The sequence below is a fragment of the Muntiacus reevesi genome, chromosome 1 (assembly GCF_963930625.1).
Source record: "Muntiacus reevesi chromosome 1, mMunRee1.1, whole genome shotgun sequence".
Taxonomy (NCBI): Eukaryota; Metazoa; Chordata; class Mammalia; order Artiodactyla; family Cervidae; genus Muntiacus; species Muntiacus reevesi.
The window spans coordinates 153,495,396-153,515,159 of record NC_089249.1 but is presented as its reverse complement, the minus strand read 5'-3'; the positions used below and the strand labels follow the sequence as shown (position 1 = coordinate 153,515,159).

The window sequence follows — 19,764 nt, the reverse complement described above, 5'->3', positions numbered from 1 at the left end:
TTATTGCCTGTTCGCCTCATGAAGTCTGCTGAACCCCCAAGCCTAAGAGTAGCTAGCACAAAACAAAAAAATATTTATTAAATGAATGGGTTTGCGGAATAATTGCTTAAATGAATATCAGATGTGAAATTATTTGAATGTGTAAGGTATCATTAAGGGCAGTAAAATTATCTATGTTAATAAGTAACCTTAACTTCAGTATTCATGTCTGAATTCTTCACATTTCGGGCACGGAGTCCTACACACAACAGACTCCGAAAGAAAATCGGTTTTTTTGAGTTTTATAGCTGGAGGCGTGAGTCCGCGAGTCCACCAAGGCGGGAAGCAGTTGCTGGCCCCGCCCTGGGCCCGTCCCTGTCGGCGATGACCACGCCCACCGAATGTTGACAGCCTTATAGGCGAGTGACGTCAGGCCGTTTGTTGTCATTGGCGGCTCCCAAGATGGCGTCCATCATGGAAGGGCCGCTGAGTAAATGGACTAACGTAATGAAGGGCTGGCAGTACCGTTGGTTCGTGCTGGACTACAATGCAGGGCTGCTCTCCTACTACACAGTAAGTCCTTGGAGGCAAAGCCCCGGCTGCCCTGGGAGTCGCGATTCCTGGATGGAGGTGGGGGCCAGGCTTTTTGGTAGCCCGGCAGAGGTTGCTAGGATGGGGGTGCCGCCGTACGGGAGGGTTCCCTCGTAGGGGAGGGTTTTGCGCCCCGGATAGCCAATGAGGGTGAAGGAGATTCTCTTGCAGCCAATAAGTAGGCACCGGTTGTATGATTTATGGGGTGGGGGCGAGCCGTGTTCCTTTCTTACGGTCCGGTGTTTGTTGGGGGGTAAAGCGGGGCGCGGTTGTAGGTAGGTGCATGGTTGTAGTCGTGGCTTGAAGGGTTCGGTCTCGGGGTCTGTGCAGTTTCCACATGTTAATCATGGACCTGACAGTGTCCCCCACCAGGCCCTGTAGACGGCCGCGCCCCTTAGCTTCCCTCCAGGGATTGAGGAGCGCTGCTTTCTTAGAGCAGTGGTCTGACGAACTTGGCCAGGTCTTGAAGTGACTGGCTCTTGCTCAACATGAAAGGTTCTGAAATTCCTCCAGTCTGCCCAAGTTGAGTCTCTTTCACAGGACTCTCGTCCATTCAGCTGGGGGCGAGCGTCACCGACGCCTTAACTTTTGAGAGCGGAGGATTTCCTTCACAGGAGTCTCTTGTTAGCGAAGAGAGACTGGATAGTGCGATGTCTCCTGAAAGTTATATTCTGGGAAGGGCTGAGTTAAGGGCTTCAGTGTCGTTAAACACAAATCAGTGACTGTGGGAAAGGTCCATGAATTGCTGAGAATATTATGTTCTGACTCTCGCTCCACCCCCGACGCGTTAGAAATGGAAGGTGGGTGGAATTAGAGAAATTATTTCCAAAGGTACTGTCTCTGAATGGTGTCTAGTTAATAATAGCCAGTGAGAGGGAGGAAACCTCTTCAAATGACAAAATAGAATGTCCTGAAACCTTTAGAAAATAATAGAAGACAGAGGGAAAAAATTAGGATTATGGAAGAAGGATTAATGTCAACGAGAGGAATGGGTACACTAGTATTGATATTTTTTCGTTAATTTAAATATTTATTGAGCGCCCACTACGTGTTAATTATTACTGCTTTAGGCTAGGTGTGTGTGGGTGTGTGTGCTTATGCGTGTGCATGTGAGCGAGAATCAACAAAGTTCAAGATATTCACTATTCCTTTTCTCTGGAGCTTATATTCTAATCAGGTGGTTCCCTTGATTCTTTTTACTCACAGTAACTGCAGAATAAAGTATTCATTATCCCCATTTTACAGTTTTGGAATCTGAGGCTCCAGGCTTTTCAGCGATTTGCTCAAGGTCACAGAACTAGCAGTAAGCAGTGTTATCAGGAGTCTTAATAACTTGGCTTTCCTTTTCTTTTACACTTCACTTTCACTACAGGAATGAGAAAAATGCAATCTTTGAGTTACTAAAGACAAACCTACAGGAGTAAAAAGTGAAAACTTTCAACACCAACTTCCTTTCTTTACATGATTTTGAAGGCGGAAAAGACTAAACAAACCTGAATGAAATTTAAATATTGTTCAAGATTAGCTAGCTGTGAAAGAGAGGCAAATGAACATTATACCCTGAAAACTCTGGAATTATGAAATCTCATAGTTCAGATAGATGAAGAGTAATAATAAGTTTCAGTAGAAGTGATAATCAGAAAATCCCACAGACCCTTTACAGCCCATTCAAGGTAATTTCAGTGGCACTGTGGAATGAAGTTACTGTACAAATCCCAAATTTGTGTGGGTCTGAATTTAGGACCACACTGGAGGGGCCCCAAGTTGGGTTTCTTGGGAACTCCTCTCCCAGACAGAATCTTCTTTTTTTCCTGTTTTTCTCACTTTGGCTTATCTTTTTTCTGCCTCCTGCCCTTTTAGTTTCTGAATATCTTGGACAAATTTCTCCTTGTCTTTGGCTAAATGTGGCTTTTTACATTATGCTTCTTTCTTCTCCCTCCCATTACTTATCCTCCCTTCTGAGATTAAACTGTAAAACATCATGCTTGCCAGTAGAAGGAGGTATCATATTTCTCACTAATGGATGCTTAGAAATTTTCTTTTCTTTTTTTCTCTTGTTTTTTGGTGTTAAAGTGTTTGCAGAGAAACAACAGAAAAATATTGTAAAATAAAATGATCTTGTGAAAATAAGGTGATACTCAATGCCAAATTAAAAGAGGTCCAGTAAAGATGAGTAAAGGATAGGTATTCACTTAAAGAGAAAGTAGGAGACACATTGAATATTGGCAGTGAATTCTGTACACTTGGACATTGTTTCAGTACATTAGGATTTGGAAGGATGAAGGTACATCTTAATGATCTGCATGCGGCTGATAACTTGGGAGCTGCATCTTCCAGGAAGATTATCTGAATAGTTGCACAGCATTTTAAGCAGAGCTGTAAATGGCAAGTCATTCCATTCCTTGTTTCCAAAATCATTTGCGCTCTGGTCTGGCTCTGTAGTTGAGGTCTGTCTATTCTAGGGTGGCCATGAAAACCCTGAACTAAACTAGATTGACCTTGCTTTAGAGTTAGCCTATGCCAAAAATTGATATTGAGATAATCTCAAGGTTTTGGAAAAGATCACAGGAATTGCTGTGAACTAAATAGTTTCACCCAAACCTTACCTTCACCTGGATCTTTTGGTCCTGGGCCCAGACCCTAACCTGTCCTCTGGGAATGAATAGTCTTTTTATTTTACATTTCTTTTATTTTCATATTATGTAAATTTTCAGTTCTTGAAAAACTGTTTAGTAGATATTCTTTCTAATACAGGGACAGAGAAACTGATTACCTTCTTTAGAAAATAGATTTAGGCAACCTTTTCAGGTCATGCTCCTGTCTTTTAATTATTAGAAACAGTGGTTTCTTCAGGAAGCATTAATTTGGGACTCTTTAATAGGCACTTTATATATGGACTTCCCTCATAGCTCAGTTGGTAAAGAATCTGCCTGGAATACAGGAGACCCCCATTTGATTCCTGGGTCAGGAAGATCTGCTGGAGAAGGGAAAGGTTACCCACTCCAGTATTCTGGCCTGGAGAATTCCTTGGAGTGTATAGTCCACGGAGATGCAAATAGTCAGACACAACTGACCGACTTTCATTTTCACTTTACTATATATGCTGGAGATAAAAACATGAAGGAGAGAATCCCTTCCATCAAGGAACTCAAAATCTTGCAGAGTAGACACCTAAACATAATTTCAAAAAAGTATGATAAATTCTACAATAGAAATAAGAATAGACTGCTGTGGGAACATTGCATAAAAAAGGCTAGAGAGACATTTGAGCTGAGACTTAAAGGTAGAAGAGAAGAAGGGCATTTCAGGCAGTGGGAAATATGCACAAATTGGGAAACTTGAGAACATAAAGTCCATTAAGAAGATAATGAGAATTTCTGAGCTTCTTTAATGTAAAGGCATGTGGGGAGATAACAGGAGATTGAATCCAGAAGGTATTTGGAACCATAAGTCAGGCCTGGAGATGAAGATCTGTTAGATTATAGCATGGAATTTGTTAGTTGAATTTGGGGCTGAGCTGTACTGAGTCTTCCTTGTGGCACATGGGTTCTTTGTTGTTGCTCACAGGCTTTTCTCTTAATTGTGGTGTGTGAGCTTCTCATTGTGGTGACTTCTCTTGTTGCATCCACAGGCTGTAGGGCACAAGGCCTTCAGTGGTTGTGGCACATTAACTTAGTTGCCCCCTGGCGTGTGGAATCTTAGTTTCTGGACCAGGTAGCAAACCAGTGCCCCCTGCATTGGCAGGTGGATTCTTAACCATTGGACCATCAGGGAAGTCCCCTGTTAGTTGAATTTTTATTAATTGAGATACCCAGGGAGGGACAAGGATATAAATTTGGGAACACTGTGTAAACAGCTAACCATTTATGTGAATCATGCTCACAGAGAAAGACGAGAAAGGAAAGAAAATTGAGGGAGATACAGATATGCAAGGAGTTGGAAGACTAGAAAGTAGGTGTTCATACCTTTTGATGATCAAATGTTTATTGAGTATGTACTATGTGCTAGGCACTGTGCTGGGAAGAGGGGTTAAAACTGTAAATAAGATGGGAATAGTCCATGTTCTCATGATGCCTAGAGTCTGCTGGGGTGTACATCGAGTAAGAGCTGTGATGGGGAAGAATAGGATGTTGGGAGGTACGCAAGTGGGCAGCTTGCCTCTGTCTTGGAGTATCAGAAAAGATTTCCTTGAGGAAGTAGGTTTGCTTTGACCTGAATGGTGAGTAGAGAATAGCCATGTAAGCAGAGAGGGAAAACTGCTTGAGATAGAGGAAATAGAGGTTTTTGAAAGAGACAAGGGGAAAAAAAAAGAGAGAGACAAGAGTAAGGAGCTTGTTAGTTCTGGAATTTAGGCTGTGAGGTGGACAATAGTGCGATGAGAGGGAGAGAAAAGCAGGGGCCAGATAATGAAAGACTTTCTTGGTAAACTGAGATAAGGAATTTGAACTTTTCACTCAGGGCAGTGGAAAGTCACTTAAGTGTTGTAAGCACTGTTTGTTGTGGAAAAAACTTTCATAATACAAAATTTGTTTGAAACATATACGAAAGATGATAGTAAAATGAATTCCTGTCACCCAGCTTGTGCAGCTATCAATATATGGCTAATCTTGTCTTACTAATACTCCCAAAGCTCCTTCCTGCCCCACTGGATTACTTTAAAGCAGATCCCAAATCTCTTATTATTTCATTTGTGAATATTTCAATATGTTTTGCAGTGTTTAATTTCCTTGATTTTTCTCAAACATCTGTCCCTCACCAGTTGGTTTATTTGAGTCAGGATTCCAAACAAGATCCACACGTAAAACTGAGCCTCTTTTACTCTGTATGTCTTCCCTCCCTCTTTTTCTTTGCCACTCATTTGTTGAAGAAAGCAAATGATTCTGTAGATTTTCCACATTCTGGATTTTGCTGAGAGTATTCTTGTGGTGTATTTAAACATGTTCCTTTATCCTCCATGTTTCCTATAAACTGAATAGAGCTAGAAGCTTAATCAAATTCAGCTCCCCACCCCCCCACCCCCCACTTTGGGCAGGAATACTTTGTAGGTGGAACATATTACAAGTATCTCCACTTTTTGATAGTTTGCTTTACCCTACTTCATTTTTAGAAAAGACTTATTTAGTACCTGTTTTTGCTAACCAAAAGAAATCGAAAGGATTTTTGCTTTTGGGGAAAATACATGAAAAGTGAAAAGCATTTCAGAGTTGTTTGTTTTTTTTTTTTTTGCAGCAAGCTGCTATAGAGTCAGTGAGCACCCCAAGCAGCAAGAGTGGCACCAGTAAGCTCCTCCCCTGGGACCTATGGGCTTCCCAGGTGGCACTAGTGGTAAAGAACCCACCTGCCAATGTGGGAGTCATAAGAGATGCAGGTTCGATCCCTGGGTTGGGAGGATCCCAAGGAGAAGGTTATGGCAACCCATTCCAGTATTCTTGCCTGGAGAATCCCATGGACAGAGGAGCCTGGAGGTCTGTAGGGTCACAAAGAGTCAGACACAACTGAAGCGACTTAGCATGCATGCTGGGAACTATTAATACATAATAGCAAGCTGCCGTAGTTTTGAACTGTGTCTGTGAGCATCTTTACTTTATCTCAGTTTTTTTTGTGCATCTGTTAGCAAGATGTGTCCTAAGGCAGTTGCATCATTGCTTTATGTCATTTTGGCTTAGGGAAGGTTTCTTAGGAACAGGGGAAACCTGTACATCAAGTGGCCCATGATGTCTGGTTGTCTCTGTGATTTTTAAAATTAAACAATAGGTTCAGATAAAATTTGTATTTTTTAAAAGAATACTTTGGTTATGGAGAAATATTGAAGTCATATTGATAGGATTTCAGTGATTGGATGTGAGTGAAGGGGAGGAGGAGTTTGATGGAGTCCAGGTTTTTATTTTTATTTTTTTATTTTTTTTTTATTTTTTTTAAATATTATTTTATTAGTTGGAGGCCAATCACTTTACAACATTTCAGTGGGTTTTGTCATACATTGACATGAATCAGCCATAGAGTTACACGTATTCCCCATCCCGATCCCCCCTCCCACCTCCCTCCCCACCCGACTCCTCAGGGTCCTCCCAGTGCACCAGGCCCGAGAGTCCAGGTTTTTAGATTTAGTTGAATGAATGATGATAGGGAGATAAGTATAGGTTGGGTGGAGAACAGTGGTTGCTTTGGGGCATGTTGAAATTGAAGTAAAGATATTGCATAGTCAGAACTTAAAAAAATCTGGGCTACAGATAAATATTAGCTTTACACATGCGGAGAGATGAGAAAGTGAATGAGTGGGAATAATAGAGAGCTTTAGATAGAACACTGAGAAACACCGTTGGATTAGGTATCTATTGCTTTATAACAAATTTTGCCCATAATGATTTTATCCACTTAAAACAATAAACATTCATTATCTGTGGCTCAGAACTTTGGGCTCAGGGTCTCTCACGAAGTTGCAGTCAAGACATTGGCTATATCTGCAGTCATTTGAAAGACTTGACTGGAGCTGGAAGATTTGCTTCCAAGATGACTCACTCTCATGTCTGTTGGCAGAAAGCCTTAGTCCTTTTACTGGCTCCTGGAAGGTAGCCTCAGTTCCTCACCAGCTAACCTCTCTGTTGGACTACATGAGTGTCATCATGACAGGGCATCTATCTGGCTTCACCCAGAAGGAGTAGTAATCCAAATGAGAGGAAGGAGAAAGCTGAAGTGCCTGTTTGACCTGGTCTGAGAACATCACTTTTGCCTTTTTCCATTCATTAGAAATGAATCATTAAGTTCAGTTCATGCTACAGGGGATGGGAATTTTAGGCATGGGAAAGAGAATTAGCCTCTACCTTTTGAAAGGAGTGTCAATTTATGGAGGGATTTTAAGCCATCACAGTTGTTTCTAAGGGATTGGGTAGAGAAAAGAACCTGCCCAGAAGAGTGAAAAGGGGCAGCCAGAGATATCCAAGAAAAACCAGAATGCGGCAGTCAGGGCAGGAACTGGCTTGAATACTGCTGAGAGAATTGAATAGATGAAATCTTAAAAATACTCATTGGACTGATCAATTGGGGCATCAAAAAGAGAAGTTTCCATGGAGTCAGAAGTTTGGCGGTCAGAGTGGTTTGAAGAGTAAATAGGAGGCAAGAAATAGAGAAGATGAGTGTAGATTGCTCAAGGTGTTTCATTATGAGAGAAATACAAAGGAATATGGAACTGAGAGGAAAGAGTTTCTAAGGTAGGAGTATGCTTAAATGTTTTAGCGATGGGAAGCAGGGTACTTATTAAAGATGAGAGTAAAGATTTAAGGAATGTAGTAAAGATTTAGATTAGTGGCCATGGGAACTGGAAAAAGGAATAACTAGGGTCACATTGAAATTAACCAGGTTGTAAGAGGAGCTAGTTGAGATTATAAAATATGATTTGTTTAGCCACGACCTGTAGGTATTTAACACTCTCTCTTGTTTGCATTGTCTTTATGACATCTCAGAGAGAAAAGTGAGAGATAGTGAGTTAATATGTTGTCAGGGTCATCGAAGGTTTTCTTTAAAAGGAATCACTGGAGAAGTGATGTGTTTGGCTGTTAACTTGCTAGCTGGAAGAGACTCATGTGAGACTATGCATTTCAAAACCACTGGTGATCTGAACACATTTAAATGTTACTTGACAGTCCTTAGCAATGTCTGGAAGGTGATAACATCTCTCATCTAATTCTTGGATTTTAGGTTTTTGAAGAGCTTAAATGTATGTGTTTTTCTTGCAAAGATGTAAAAGAGAGAATCTCAGATTCTCCTAGAAATGTATCAGCACCACACCCATCAAGCATTTAAAAGTGAATTTATACTTTTGTAAATAAACTTCTTGGTTATATTAACTATGTTTTTTATTAAGCTTACATGGTACATATTAATAATCCAAATTAATAAAGTAGCTTTAGAATTGCAAAAGGAACACAAGAAAAATTGTACCTAATCTAAATGCCCTGAAAAGAAGTATGTGGAAATTTTATGTCTTGTGGTTTCCTCGAATACCCTAGTCAACCTTAGTTTTTCTCTTTTTTTATTTTTATTTTTTTGGCTGCACTGAGCATGGCATGTGGGATCTTAGTTCTCCAACCAGGGATGGAGCCTATACCCTCTGCAGTGTAAAGTATGGAGTCTTAACCACTGGACCGCCAGGGAAGTCCCTCTATTGCATTCTTTATCTGTATAGCAAGCTTGTAAATCCTTGATAGTACTACTAGCATTATAATTTTCAAGCCCTATAAATATAGCACATCATTCTAAGGTCCTTTGAACTAAGAGATGTGATATAGAAGGTTGTTATGAAATCATTGCTTATACAGCCTTGTAAGTTTGGCAGAATATACTGATAGCAAATATGTTTATGGCTTATGTAAAACCTGATTAAGCTTATATTAATAACAATGGCTTTTGTTTTAATCTTCCTTAGTCTGTAGAACTGTGTGGGATCTTTTGGTTAGTGTGTTATATCAGACAAGCAGTCAGTTCTTGCTTTATTGCAAGCAGTTTTGTTGATGATAGTAATTTGTAGAAGGATAGACAGTAGAGCTATTCTTAAATATACCACTCTTATATGTGGCAGTTGTCATAGGATTAGATTTTCAACTAGTTATATAATGCCAGTCAAAGCTAGCTAGGACAATGCTCAAGAGATTTAGATTAAGGACCTATTTCCTTTTACTGCTTATAGAGAAAAACAAATGGCCAATTCAGTCTTTTTCTTCTCATTTACTGTATTGTAAAGGATAATCACCTTAGACTAATTTAAACTAAAAAAAAAATTTACTTTTTTTGTGAAAGTTAAGTTTACATGATACATGGAATGATATAAATGGAATCATATTTGGGGAAAGTATTTTGAGGTATTCAAAATTAACTTTTTCCCATTCACATGACAAAGATTATTATGAATGTTAATATTCTGATTCCTGGAGTTTTTTCACATTGAGCCTTTGTGCTAAGATTGTCTATTTATTTAACTGAATTTATTTTATTTTAGCATTACTCTTATGGCACAGGTGGTCAAATGAAATATTGGATAAATATTTGGTTTGTCATTCTGGCAGCTATCTCTAGTCTCTTAATCTTCCTCTTTCCTCCATCTCTCACAGATGATACCATGCTTCCCAGAGACAATAGAGTTCATGTGGTGGGAACACTCTCAACTCCTTGTACTGCCACCTATTGGTATAGCTACTTTCCTGCCTATCCTTCCTGCGTCCTTCCTGTCTTAATGGAAGAGGTAATCCTTGGGTGGGCTTTCCTGGTGGCTCAGTGGTAAAGAATCCCCCTGCCAATGCAGGACATGCAGGTTCAGTCCCTGGGTTGAGAATATCCCCTGGAAAAGGAAATGACAACCCACTGTAGTATTTTTGCCTGGGAAATCCCATGGACAGAGGAGCCTGCCAAGCTATAGTCTATGGGTTGCAAAAAGAGTTGGACACAGCTTAGCAATTAAGCAACAGCACCAATTCTTGGGTGTTCTGGATTCCATCTGCTTACAAATTTTTAGAGGATCTCAGTCTATAGGTTTTTCTTCTTTTTCTGCTTTCTCCTTCCTCTCGCCCATGTGTCTTCCACTTCCTTCTATGTATAGACTTTTGTTGTTTAAGAATATTTATTTTGCAATATAACAACTAAACATCATAGTTGTAACAATTTCATATGGAAAATTTTAATACATTTTGAGATTGCCTGTTGATTTTCATTTTTTTGGTATAATGAGTTTTGAAATTCGAAAGTGTAAGCCCTTCAGCTTTATTCTTTCTCGAGATTGTTTTGGCTATTCTGGGTTCGTTGAATTTCTGTACGAATTTTAGGATATACTGACTTTTTCATTAACAAATTAACTTGGGCTATATCTCTCTCAAGTTGAAAAATATCTCTGCTAATTCTATGTCTCCTTGGAAAAACCATCTTTACCTCTCTTCTTCAAGTTAGATAAACCTATTGAAAGAGTCTTCTACATTGTCTGTCTTTATTCATGCATTTCCTGTACAGCAATCTGTTTTCACCTTCAAATTTCACTGACTATCCTAGCAAAAGTCTCCAATGAAAGCTTTGCTGCTGAACCCAGTGGGTGCTTTTAACTTTTCATGTTAATAGCACTGTCTCTGCAGAATTTGACATTATTACTCTTTAAGTTTCAAAAATATAGTTTCATTGTTCTTGAAGAGCTGTAACATATTCTTAATTTTAAAAAAATTGAAAAAGTATATAAAACAGAAAGAAGGAAAGTACTACCTGAAATCCTACTATCTGTGTTTTGGAGAATAGCTTTCCTAACAACTCTTTATGCTTAAATGCACCTTTATGTATATTTTATACAAATGGAATCATTATATATATAATATTCTACAACCCAGAAGCATTTTATTAAAAATTTTTCTATGTGATTTGTTGTACCATTTTGTATTGTATTTCTTCAAGTAGCAAAATGAGGAAAGGATATCATTTTTCCTTCATCCTTACTTAATGAGATCTCAGTCATCTGGCTTTGGGAGATTAAGATTCCTATGCTGTCTGTGATGCAGGAAGACAATATACAATAATCTGTATTATCTCCCATAGTTCTGCTCAGCTGGATGGTACTTGGTTAAAAGTGAAGGGAAGTGAAGTTGCTCAGTCGTGTCCGACTCTTTGCGACCCCGTGGACTGTAGCCCACCAGGCTCCTCCGTCCATGGGATTCTCCAGGCAAGAATACTGAAGTGGGTTGCCATTTCCTTCTCCAGGGGATCTTCCCAACCCAGGGATCAAACCCAGGGGTGGAAGCTGGGTCTCCTGCATTGGAGGCAGATGCTTTAACCTCTGAGCCACCAGGGTTAAGGGCAGTTCAAAAACCCACCCACAAACAGAAGACTCCTCTTCTTAATGAGGGAGTGACAAAGTTCTAGAAGAGCTTGTAGAATGAGAAATACTATTATAGGCCATTTTTGGAAAGTGCAGTGTGCCATAAGCCTCTACTATATTAATCACTGTTGCAGGTATTTTCTAGTTTTGTCAAATATATTGCTTCATTAAGCCTCATAACCTCTTCCATTTTTCCTTGCTACTGCTATAGCATGTAAAACACCAGGGTCTGGTGCAAAAACTTCCTAAGTGTTCTCTTTGTTTCCTTTTTGCTCTCTAAAGTCCATTTTCTATCAGTAGCCCAAGTGATCTTTTAAAAAAAGGAAAAAGGAAGATCATGTTTTTCCCCCTGCTTAAAATTCTCTAGTGACTGTAGGAAAAAAAATTCAAACTCTTTACTATGACTTACGACCTTGTAAGCACTGAAGAATTGATGCTTTTGAACTGTGGTGTTGGAGAAGACTCTTGAGAGTCCCCTGGACTGCAAGGAGATCCAACCAGTCCATCCTAAAGGAGATCAGTCTTGAGTGTTCATTGGACGGACTGATGTTGAGGCTGAAACTCCAGTACTCTGGCCACCTGATGCGAAGAGCTGACTCATTTGAAAAAACCCTGATGCTGGGAATGATTGAAGGCAGTAGGATAAGGGGACGACAGAGGATGAGATGGTTGGATGGCATCACTAACTCAATGGACATGAACTTGGGTAAACTCTGGGAGTTGGTGATGGACAGGGAGGCCTGGCGTGCTGCGGTCTATGGGGTCGCAGAGTCAGATGCAACTAAGCGACTGAACTGAATTGAACTGATGGCCTTGTGATCTTTCTCCACTTAACTTTCTACAGTAAACCTTTTGCTCACCACTATATCCACTGTAGCTTTTTTTTCCCCCCATTCCTTGGACGCCTCAAGCTTGTTCCTATCTCAGGGTCTTCGTGTGTATTTTCTGGCTTCTTGGACTGATACTATCCCATGGCTGTAGCATGCCTGATTCCCTTTTTGTTATGGAGGTCTTCATTTAGGCATCCCTGTTCAGAGAAGCCTTTCCTTAGCAACCTGTCTAAAGTACACACCTTACTGTCAGTCACTAGCACTAGCACACTGGTCTTTTTTTTTTTTTACTTGATAGTTTAGAATATAAGCTTATTTTATTTTATTTTTAAAAAAATTAATTATTTTAATTGGAGGCTAATTACTTTACAATATTGTAGTGGTTTTTGCCATACATTGACATGAATCAGCCATAGGTGCACATTTGTTTCCCATCCAGAACACCACCACCACCCTCCCCCCCCACCCATCCCCCAGGGTCATCCCAGTGCACCAGCCCTGAGCACCCTGTCTCATGTATTGAACCTGGACCGGCGATCTGCTTCACATATGATAATATACACGTTTCAATGCTAACCTCTCAAATCATCCCACCCTTGCCTTCTCCCACAGAGTTTAAAAGACTGTTCTTTACATCTGTGTCTCTTTTGCTGTCTCCCATATAGGGTCATCATTACCATCTTTCTAAATTCCATATATATGCATTAGTATACTATATTGGTGTTTTTCTTTCTGACTTACTTCACTCTGTATAATAGGCTCCAGTTTCATCCACCTCATTAGAACTGACTCAAATGCATTCTTTTAATGGCTGAGTAATATTCCATTGTGTACATGTACCACAGTTTCCTTATCCATTCGTCTGCCGATGGACATCTAGGTTGCTTCCATGTTCTGGCTACTGTAAACAGTGCTGTGATGAACACTGGGGTACACATGTCTCTTTTAGTTCTGGTTTCCTCGGTGTAGCATACTGGTCTTGATGTATTTTTTCATAGCATTTATTGTTAGCTGCTAAAGTTATTTTGTTTTTCTTGTTTAGTGTCTGTTTCCCTCCTCTGGAATGTAAGTGAGCACCATGAGAACAGAGACTTACCTTCATCATTTTGTCTTTAGCATCTAGAACAATGCTTGGCACTTAGTGAGTATTCAGTAAATATTTATGGAATGAGCAACAGGTGAAGTAGTTTATATATTACTTCCTTTACACATGAAGAAATTGAGACTTAAAAAAATCACACAATAGTTTTTCTGTATGTGATTAAGTCTTCTAACTCCAGATAGAATGTTCTCTGTATAGATACTGAATTGTGCTAGTGTTGATATTTTGAAATGACAAACCCAAGTTATCACTAGTCTGCTTATAGGTGATAACTGAGTTACATCATTATCACAATGAAATAAACTTTCTGTATGCTGTTGCTGCTGCTGCCAAGTAGCTTCAGTCGTGTCCGACTCTGTGCGACCCCATAGACGGCAGCCCACCAGGCTCCGCCGTCCCTGGGATTCTCCAGGCAGGTATACTGGAGTGGGTTGCCATTTCCTTCTCCAGTGCATGTATGCATGCTAAGTCGCTTCAGTCGCGTCTGACTCTGTGCGACCCTGTGGACAGCAGCGCACCAGGCTCCTCTGTCCACGGGATTCTCTAGGCAAGAATACTGGAGTGGGTTGCCATTTCCTTCTCCCAAACTTTCTGCATAGGCTACTCTAAAGTACAAACTGCATTGATTAATCATTAAAAAGTACTGAGTCCTTTTACATCTAAGTTGTTTAAGACAGGGACTTAGATCGTTCTCTTTGAAACACTGAGGATGAATGAAAAACTCTTTATCTATTCCAGTAAAGTGAAAGCCTCCTAGAGAAGGGAAAGGAGGAGCAGATACTAAGTATTAGAATTTGTTGAGTAATGAGTTTTTTATATTCACAAAACATGACCACAGAAAGATAGTGGCACATCCTTTTGATGAATTTGTAGGAGAGAAAATGGTCTCCCCATCCTATTCCTCTGCCATCTTGGCTTCTCCTCTATAGTGGCACATTCTTGAACATAATTCTCCTTTGAAATTTTCGTCACCCAGAAGAGGATGAAATGTACATTTCAGATAGGTGATATGTTGTGTGACCAACCCACTGTTCTGTGCTTGCGTGTTAACTCTTCTGCCTTCATTTTTTTTTTTAAACCCATTACAGAGAGTCAGACACTACTGAGCAACTGAACAGCAACAGCGATTCTGAAGTAAAATTAGACTTGATAAAGAATGAGTGTTTTTATTATTTGAAACAATTTTTAAAGTTTTATTTACTATTGAATTATAGTTGATTTACAATATTGTGCCAGTCTCTACTGTACACCAAAGTGATTCAGTTATATATATACACTTTTAAAAATATTCTTTTCCATTATGGTTTATCACAAGATATTGAATATAGCTCTCTGTGCTATACATAGGATTTTGTTGTTTATCCATTCTGTATATAATAGTTTGCATCTGCTAACCCCAGATTCCCAAGCCATCCCTCCCCAACCCCTCTCCTCCTTGGCAATCACAAGTCTGTTTGGAATGAGTGTTTTTAAATTGCCTTTTAAAAATGTGTTTCTCCCCCGCTCCGCCCCGTTTATAAAAGTGAAATGTTTATCATAGATCATTAACTAATCAAGTCCTTGACAGTCTTGTAAGCCCTTCGGCATAGTTCTTGAATTCTTGACTAACTTCCTTATTCCTTGTAGTCCTGCTTTCCCTTAAGCAACAACATCTAAAAGAAATTCTTTAAGAAAATAATTTCTTAGGCAGTGTTTGAACTGATAACAACGTTCCCCCTATCTTTTGATCACATGCTGTATTTTAAGTGCTTTTCCTAGCTAATCTGGAGACCATTTTCAACAGTTTCTTTGCAAGAATTTGTTCTGGGTTCTAAATTCCAAATGAGAACAAGGAGCTTTTGTAGCATAACCTTATTCTAAATTGAGGCCTGTAGGATGAGTCTTAGAATTAGGACTGAGAGTTCAAATATCTGTGGCTCTGGCTATTGTTCTTGCTAACCAGATTATTTTAGATGTTGTACAAATTTTCCCATCTTTAAATTTTTCTAGTGCTGTTCTTGTTTTTCATCTTTTCATGATCTTACTATCTTGGACCCTGACTTAGTCTTTTCCAAATAAGGAGAAACACTCTTGGGCAATTTTGGATGGAAAAGTGAAGTTGAATGATAATAATGGATTATCACTGTAAGTTTGGTGGGAGAAATATAAATAAACAGCATAAACTTCCTGGAGTTTAACACACCCCTATCATTTCCTTCAGTCATTTTTTGTGAAATAACAATCACTATTTAGTATTTGGGCAGATTTAATTTAGTATTTGGGAAGATTTAATTTAGTATTTCAGGTTTAAATTGAAGAAAGTAGGGAGAACCATTAGACCATTCAGGCATGACCTAAATCAAAATCTTTATGATTCTACAGTGGAAGTGACAAATAGATTTAAGGGAATAGATCTGATAGAGTGCCTGAAGAACTATGAACGGGACATTGTACAGGAGGCAGTGATCAGGACCATCCCCAAGAAACAGAAATGCAAAAAGGCAAAATGGTTGGCTGAGGAGGCCTTACCAATAGCTGAGAAAAGAAGGGAAGCGAAAGGCAAAGGAGAAAAGAAAAGATACCCTTCTGAATGCAGAGTTGCAAAGAATATCAAGGAGAGATAAGAAAGCCTATCTCAGCGATCAATGCAAAGAAATAGAGGAAAACAATAGAATGGGAAAGACTAGAGATCTCTTCAAAAAAATTAAGAGATTCCAAGGGAACATTTCATGCAAAGATGGGCACAATAAAGGACAGAAATGGTATGGACCTAACAGAAGCAGATGATATTAAGAAGAGGTGGCAAGAATACACAGAAACATTATACAAAAAAGATCTTCATGACCCAGATAATCATGGTGGCGTGATCACTCACCTAGAGCTGATATCCTGGAGTCCAAAGTCAAGTGGGCCTTAGGAACCGTCACTATGAACAAAGCTAGTGGAGGTAATGAAATTCCAGCTGAGCTATTTAAGTCCTAAAAGATGATGTTGTGAAAGTGCTGCACTCAATATGCCAGCAAATTTGGAAAACTCAACAGTGGCCACAGGACTGGAAAAGGTCAGTTTTCATTTCAATCCCAAAGAAAGGCAATGCCAAAAAATGTTCAGACTACCGAGAAATTGCACTCATTTCACACCCTAGCAAAGTATTGCTCAAAATTCTCCAAGCTAGGCTTCAACAGTATGTGAACTGAGAACTTCCAGATGTTCAAGCTGGATTTAGAAAAGGCAGAGGAACCAGAGATCAAATTGCCAACAACCGTTGGTTCATAGAAAGAGCAAGACAATTCCAGAAAAACATTTACTTTGGCTTTCTTGACTACGCCAAAGCCTTTGTTTGGATCACAACAAACTGTGGAAAATTCTTAAAGAATTCTTAAAGGCAGACCACCTTATCTGCCTCCTGAGAAATCTGTATGCAGATCAAGAAGCAACAGTTAGAACTGGACATGGAACAATAGACTGGTTCCAAATTGGGCAAGGAGTAGGACAAGGCCGATGTAGTTGGATGGCTTCACCAACTTGATGGACATGAGTTTGAGCAAATTCTGGGAGTTGATGATAGACAGGGAAGCCTGGCGTGCTGCAGTCCATGGGATCGCAAAGAGTTGGACACGACTAAGTGACTGGACTGAACTGAATTGATTTTGAGGAATAAAAGAAAAATAGAAACTATACATTGAGGTTCAGTATATATTGACATGCTAAGTAATTTGCAGCACTTAGGTTACAATTTAGTATTTTATGTTATAGATAACTTTTCTTAGAAAGGATGCAGAAATCCCCATCATCAGAGTTGTGCTTAATTAAACCCTGTGAAAGTGGTTTTGGTCACTGATCTGTTGACCTGAATTTTTGAATTGAAGATAAAATTATCCTTTTTAAGAAATAAAAAAAGACCTGGGACTTTACAATTTAAGAGATCACAGATCAAAATACAAGTCTCCAGTCCTTTACCTGTAGCTCAGAAATCCCCGAGTCTCTGAATTCCAGAAGCTTTCTTTTTTTCTAAATGTATTATATTCTCATTTGGAAGTAAAGCCTGCCTTGAACTGTGTGGTTAGTTATAATCTTTATTATGCTTAGTATAAATATATGTTATACTACCAAAATATTAGTATGCTTGATTGTGAAATTCATTAAATGTTTAATACTCCAGACTCTGTTGCAGGTGTGTGACAGTTTATGTACTCTATATTTGTTACTGTTTGAAAATTCTAAATTTTAAAGCACGTTTGATCCAGAAATCTCAGATAAGGAATGTGGACCTCTATCTGTGGTCTAATGACCTAGGGTTTATCTGCTAGCAGTTCAGAACGCAGGGGTACCACCCTCTGAAGCACTGCTGCAGTGCTTTGTGGGGTGTTATTTGCACTGATGAATTCAGAAAGATCTCTGATTTGACACACAGCCTTTGTGGCTCAGAGAAACTTTGAAAGGACACTGAAGTTAACCAGATCTGTAGTAACTGTGGTAGAAATGCATAATCTTTAGAGTCAGACCTGGATTGGAATCCTCTCTACTTACCTGTTATCTGTGAATCCATAGGCAAGTAACTTACGCCTTTCTGAGCCTTTATTTTCTAAATTATAAAACGGGTATAATAAAAGAACCTATATCATAAGATTTGGAGAAGGAAATGGCAACCCACTCCAGTACTCTTGCCTGGAAAATCCCATGGGTGGAAGAGCCTCGTAGGGGGTCGCAAATAGTCTCACACGACTGAGCGACTTCACCTTCACCTTCATATCATAAGATTGGTGTGAGAGGTAAATAAAATTATATTTAATTGTGTTTAAAGCACTACCCCAGTATTATAAGAGTTCAGTTCGGTTCAGTTTAGTTGCTCAGTTGTGTCTGACTCTTTGCGACCCCATGAACCGCAGCATGTCATGCCTCACTGTCCGTCACCAACTCCCAGAGTCTACCCAAACTTATGTCTGTTGAGTTGGTGATGCCATCCAACCATCTCATGCTCTGTCGTCCCCTTCTTCTTCTGCCCTCAATCTTTCCCAGCATCAGGGTCTTTTAAAAAAAAGTGAGCTCTTTGCAACAGGTGGCCAAAGTATTGGAGTTTCAGCTTCAACATCAGTCCTTCCAATGAACGCCCAGGACTGATCTCCTTTAGGATAGACTAGCTGGATCTCCTTGCAGTGCAAGGGACTCTCAAGAGTCTTCTCCAACGCCACAGTTCAAAAGCATCATTTCTTCAGTGCTCAGCTTTCTTTATAGTCCAACTCTCACATCCATACTTGACCACTGGAAAAACCATAGCCTTGAATAGATGGACCTTGGTTGACAAAGTAATGTCTCTGCTTTTTAGTATGCTGTCTAGGTTGATCATAACTTTCCTTTCAAGGAGTAAGCATCTTTTAATTTCATGGCTGCAATCACCATCTGTAGTGATTTTGGAGTCCAAAAGAATAAAGTCTGACACTGTTTCCACTGTTTCCCCATCTTTTTGCTATGAAGTGATGGGACCAGATGCCATGATCTTAGTTTTCTGAATGTTGACGTTTAAGGCAACTTTTTCACTCTCCTCTTTCACTTTCATCAAGAGACTGTTTAGATCTTCTTCACTTTCTGCCATAAGGGTGGTGTCATGTGCATATCTGAGGTTATTGATATTTCTCCTGGCAACCTTAATTCCAACTTGTGCTTCTTCCAGCCCAACATTTCTCATGAGGTACTCTGCATATAAGTTAAATAAGCAGGGTGACAATCTACAGCTTTGATGTATCCTTTTCCTATTTGGAACCAGTCTGTTGTTCCATGTCCAGTTCTAACTGTTGCTTCCTGACCTGCATACACATTTCTCGAGAGGTAGCTTAGGTAGTCTGGTATTCCCATCTCTTTCAGAATTTTCCACAGTTTGTTGTGATCCACACAATCAAAGGCTTTGGCATAGTCAAGCAGAAGTAGATGTTTTTCTGGAACTCTCTTGCTTTTTCAGTGATCCAACAGATGTTGGCAATTTGATCTCTGGTTCCTCTCCCTTTTCTAAAACCAGCTTGAATATCTGGAAGTTCTCAGTTCACGTATTGCTGAAGCCTGGCTTGGAGAATTTTGAGTATTGCTTTACTAGAGTATGAGATGAGTGCAATTGTGCAGTAGTTTGAGCATTCTTTGGCATTGCCTTTCTTTGGGATTGGAATGAAAACTGACCTTTTCCAGTCCTGTGGCCACTGCTGAGTTTTCCAAATGCTGGCATATTGAGTGCAGCACTTTCACATCATCTTTTAGGATTTGAAATAGCTCAACTGGAATTCCGTCACCTCCTTTAGCTTTGTTCGTAGTGATGCTTCCTAAGGCCCACCTAACTTCACATTCCAGGATGTCTGGCTCTAGGTGAGTGATCACACCATCATGATTATCTGGGTCATGAAGATCTTTTTTGTATAGTTCTTCTGTGTATTCTTGCCACCTCTTCTTAGTAT

General features: G+C 39.6%; 1 protein-coding gene across 2 annotated transcripts in view; it reads left to right on the top strand.

Moving 5' to 3' along the window:
* Positions 1–415: 415 nt before the first annotated feature.
* Positions 416–19,764, top strand: part of OSBPL9 (oxysterol binding protein like 9) — a 165,669-nt gene continuing 146,320 nt past the window's right edge. For both annotated transcript variants that reach the window (XM_065913286.1, XM_065913280.1), the window contains exon 1: positions 416–552. In XM_065913286.1, the coding sequence (XP_065769358.1) occupies positions 442–552 (111 nt within the window). In that variant the 5' untranslated portion in view covers positions 416–441. The remainder of the gene's footprint in view (positions 553–19,764) is intronic.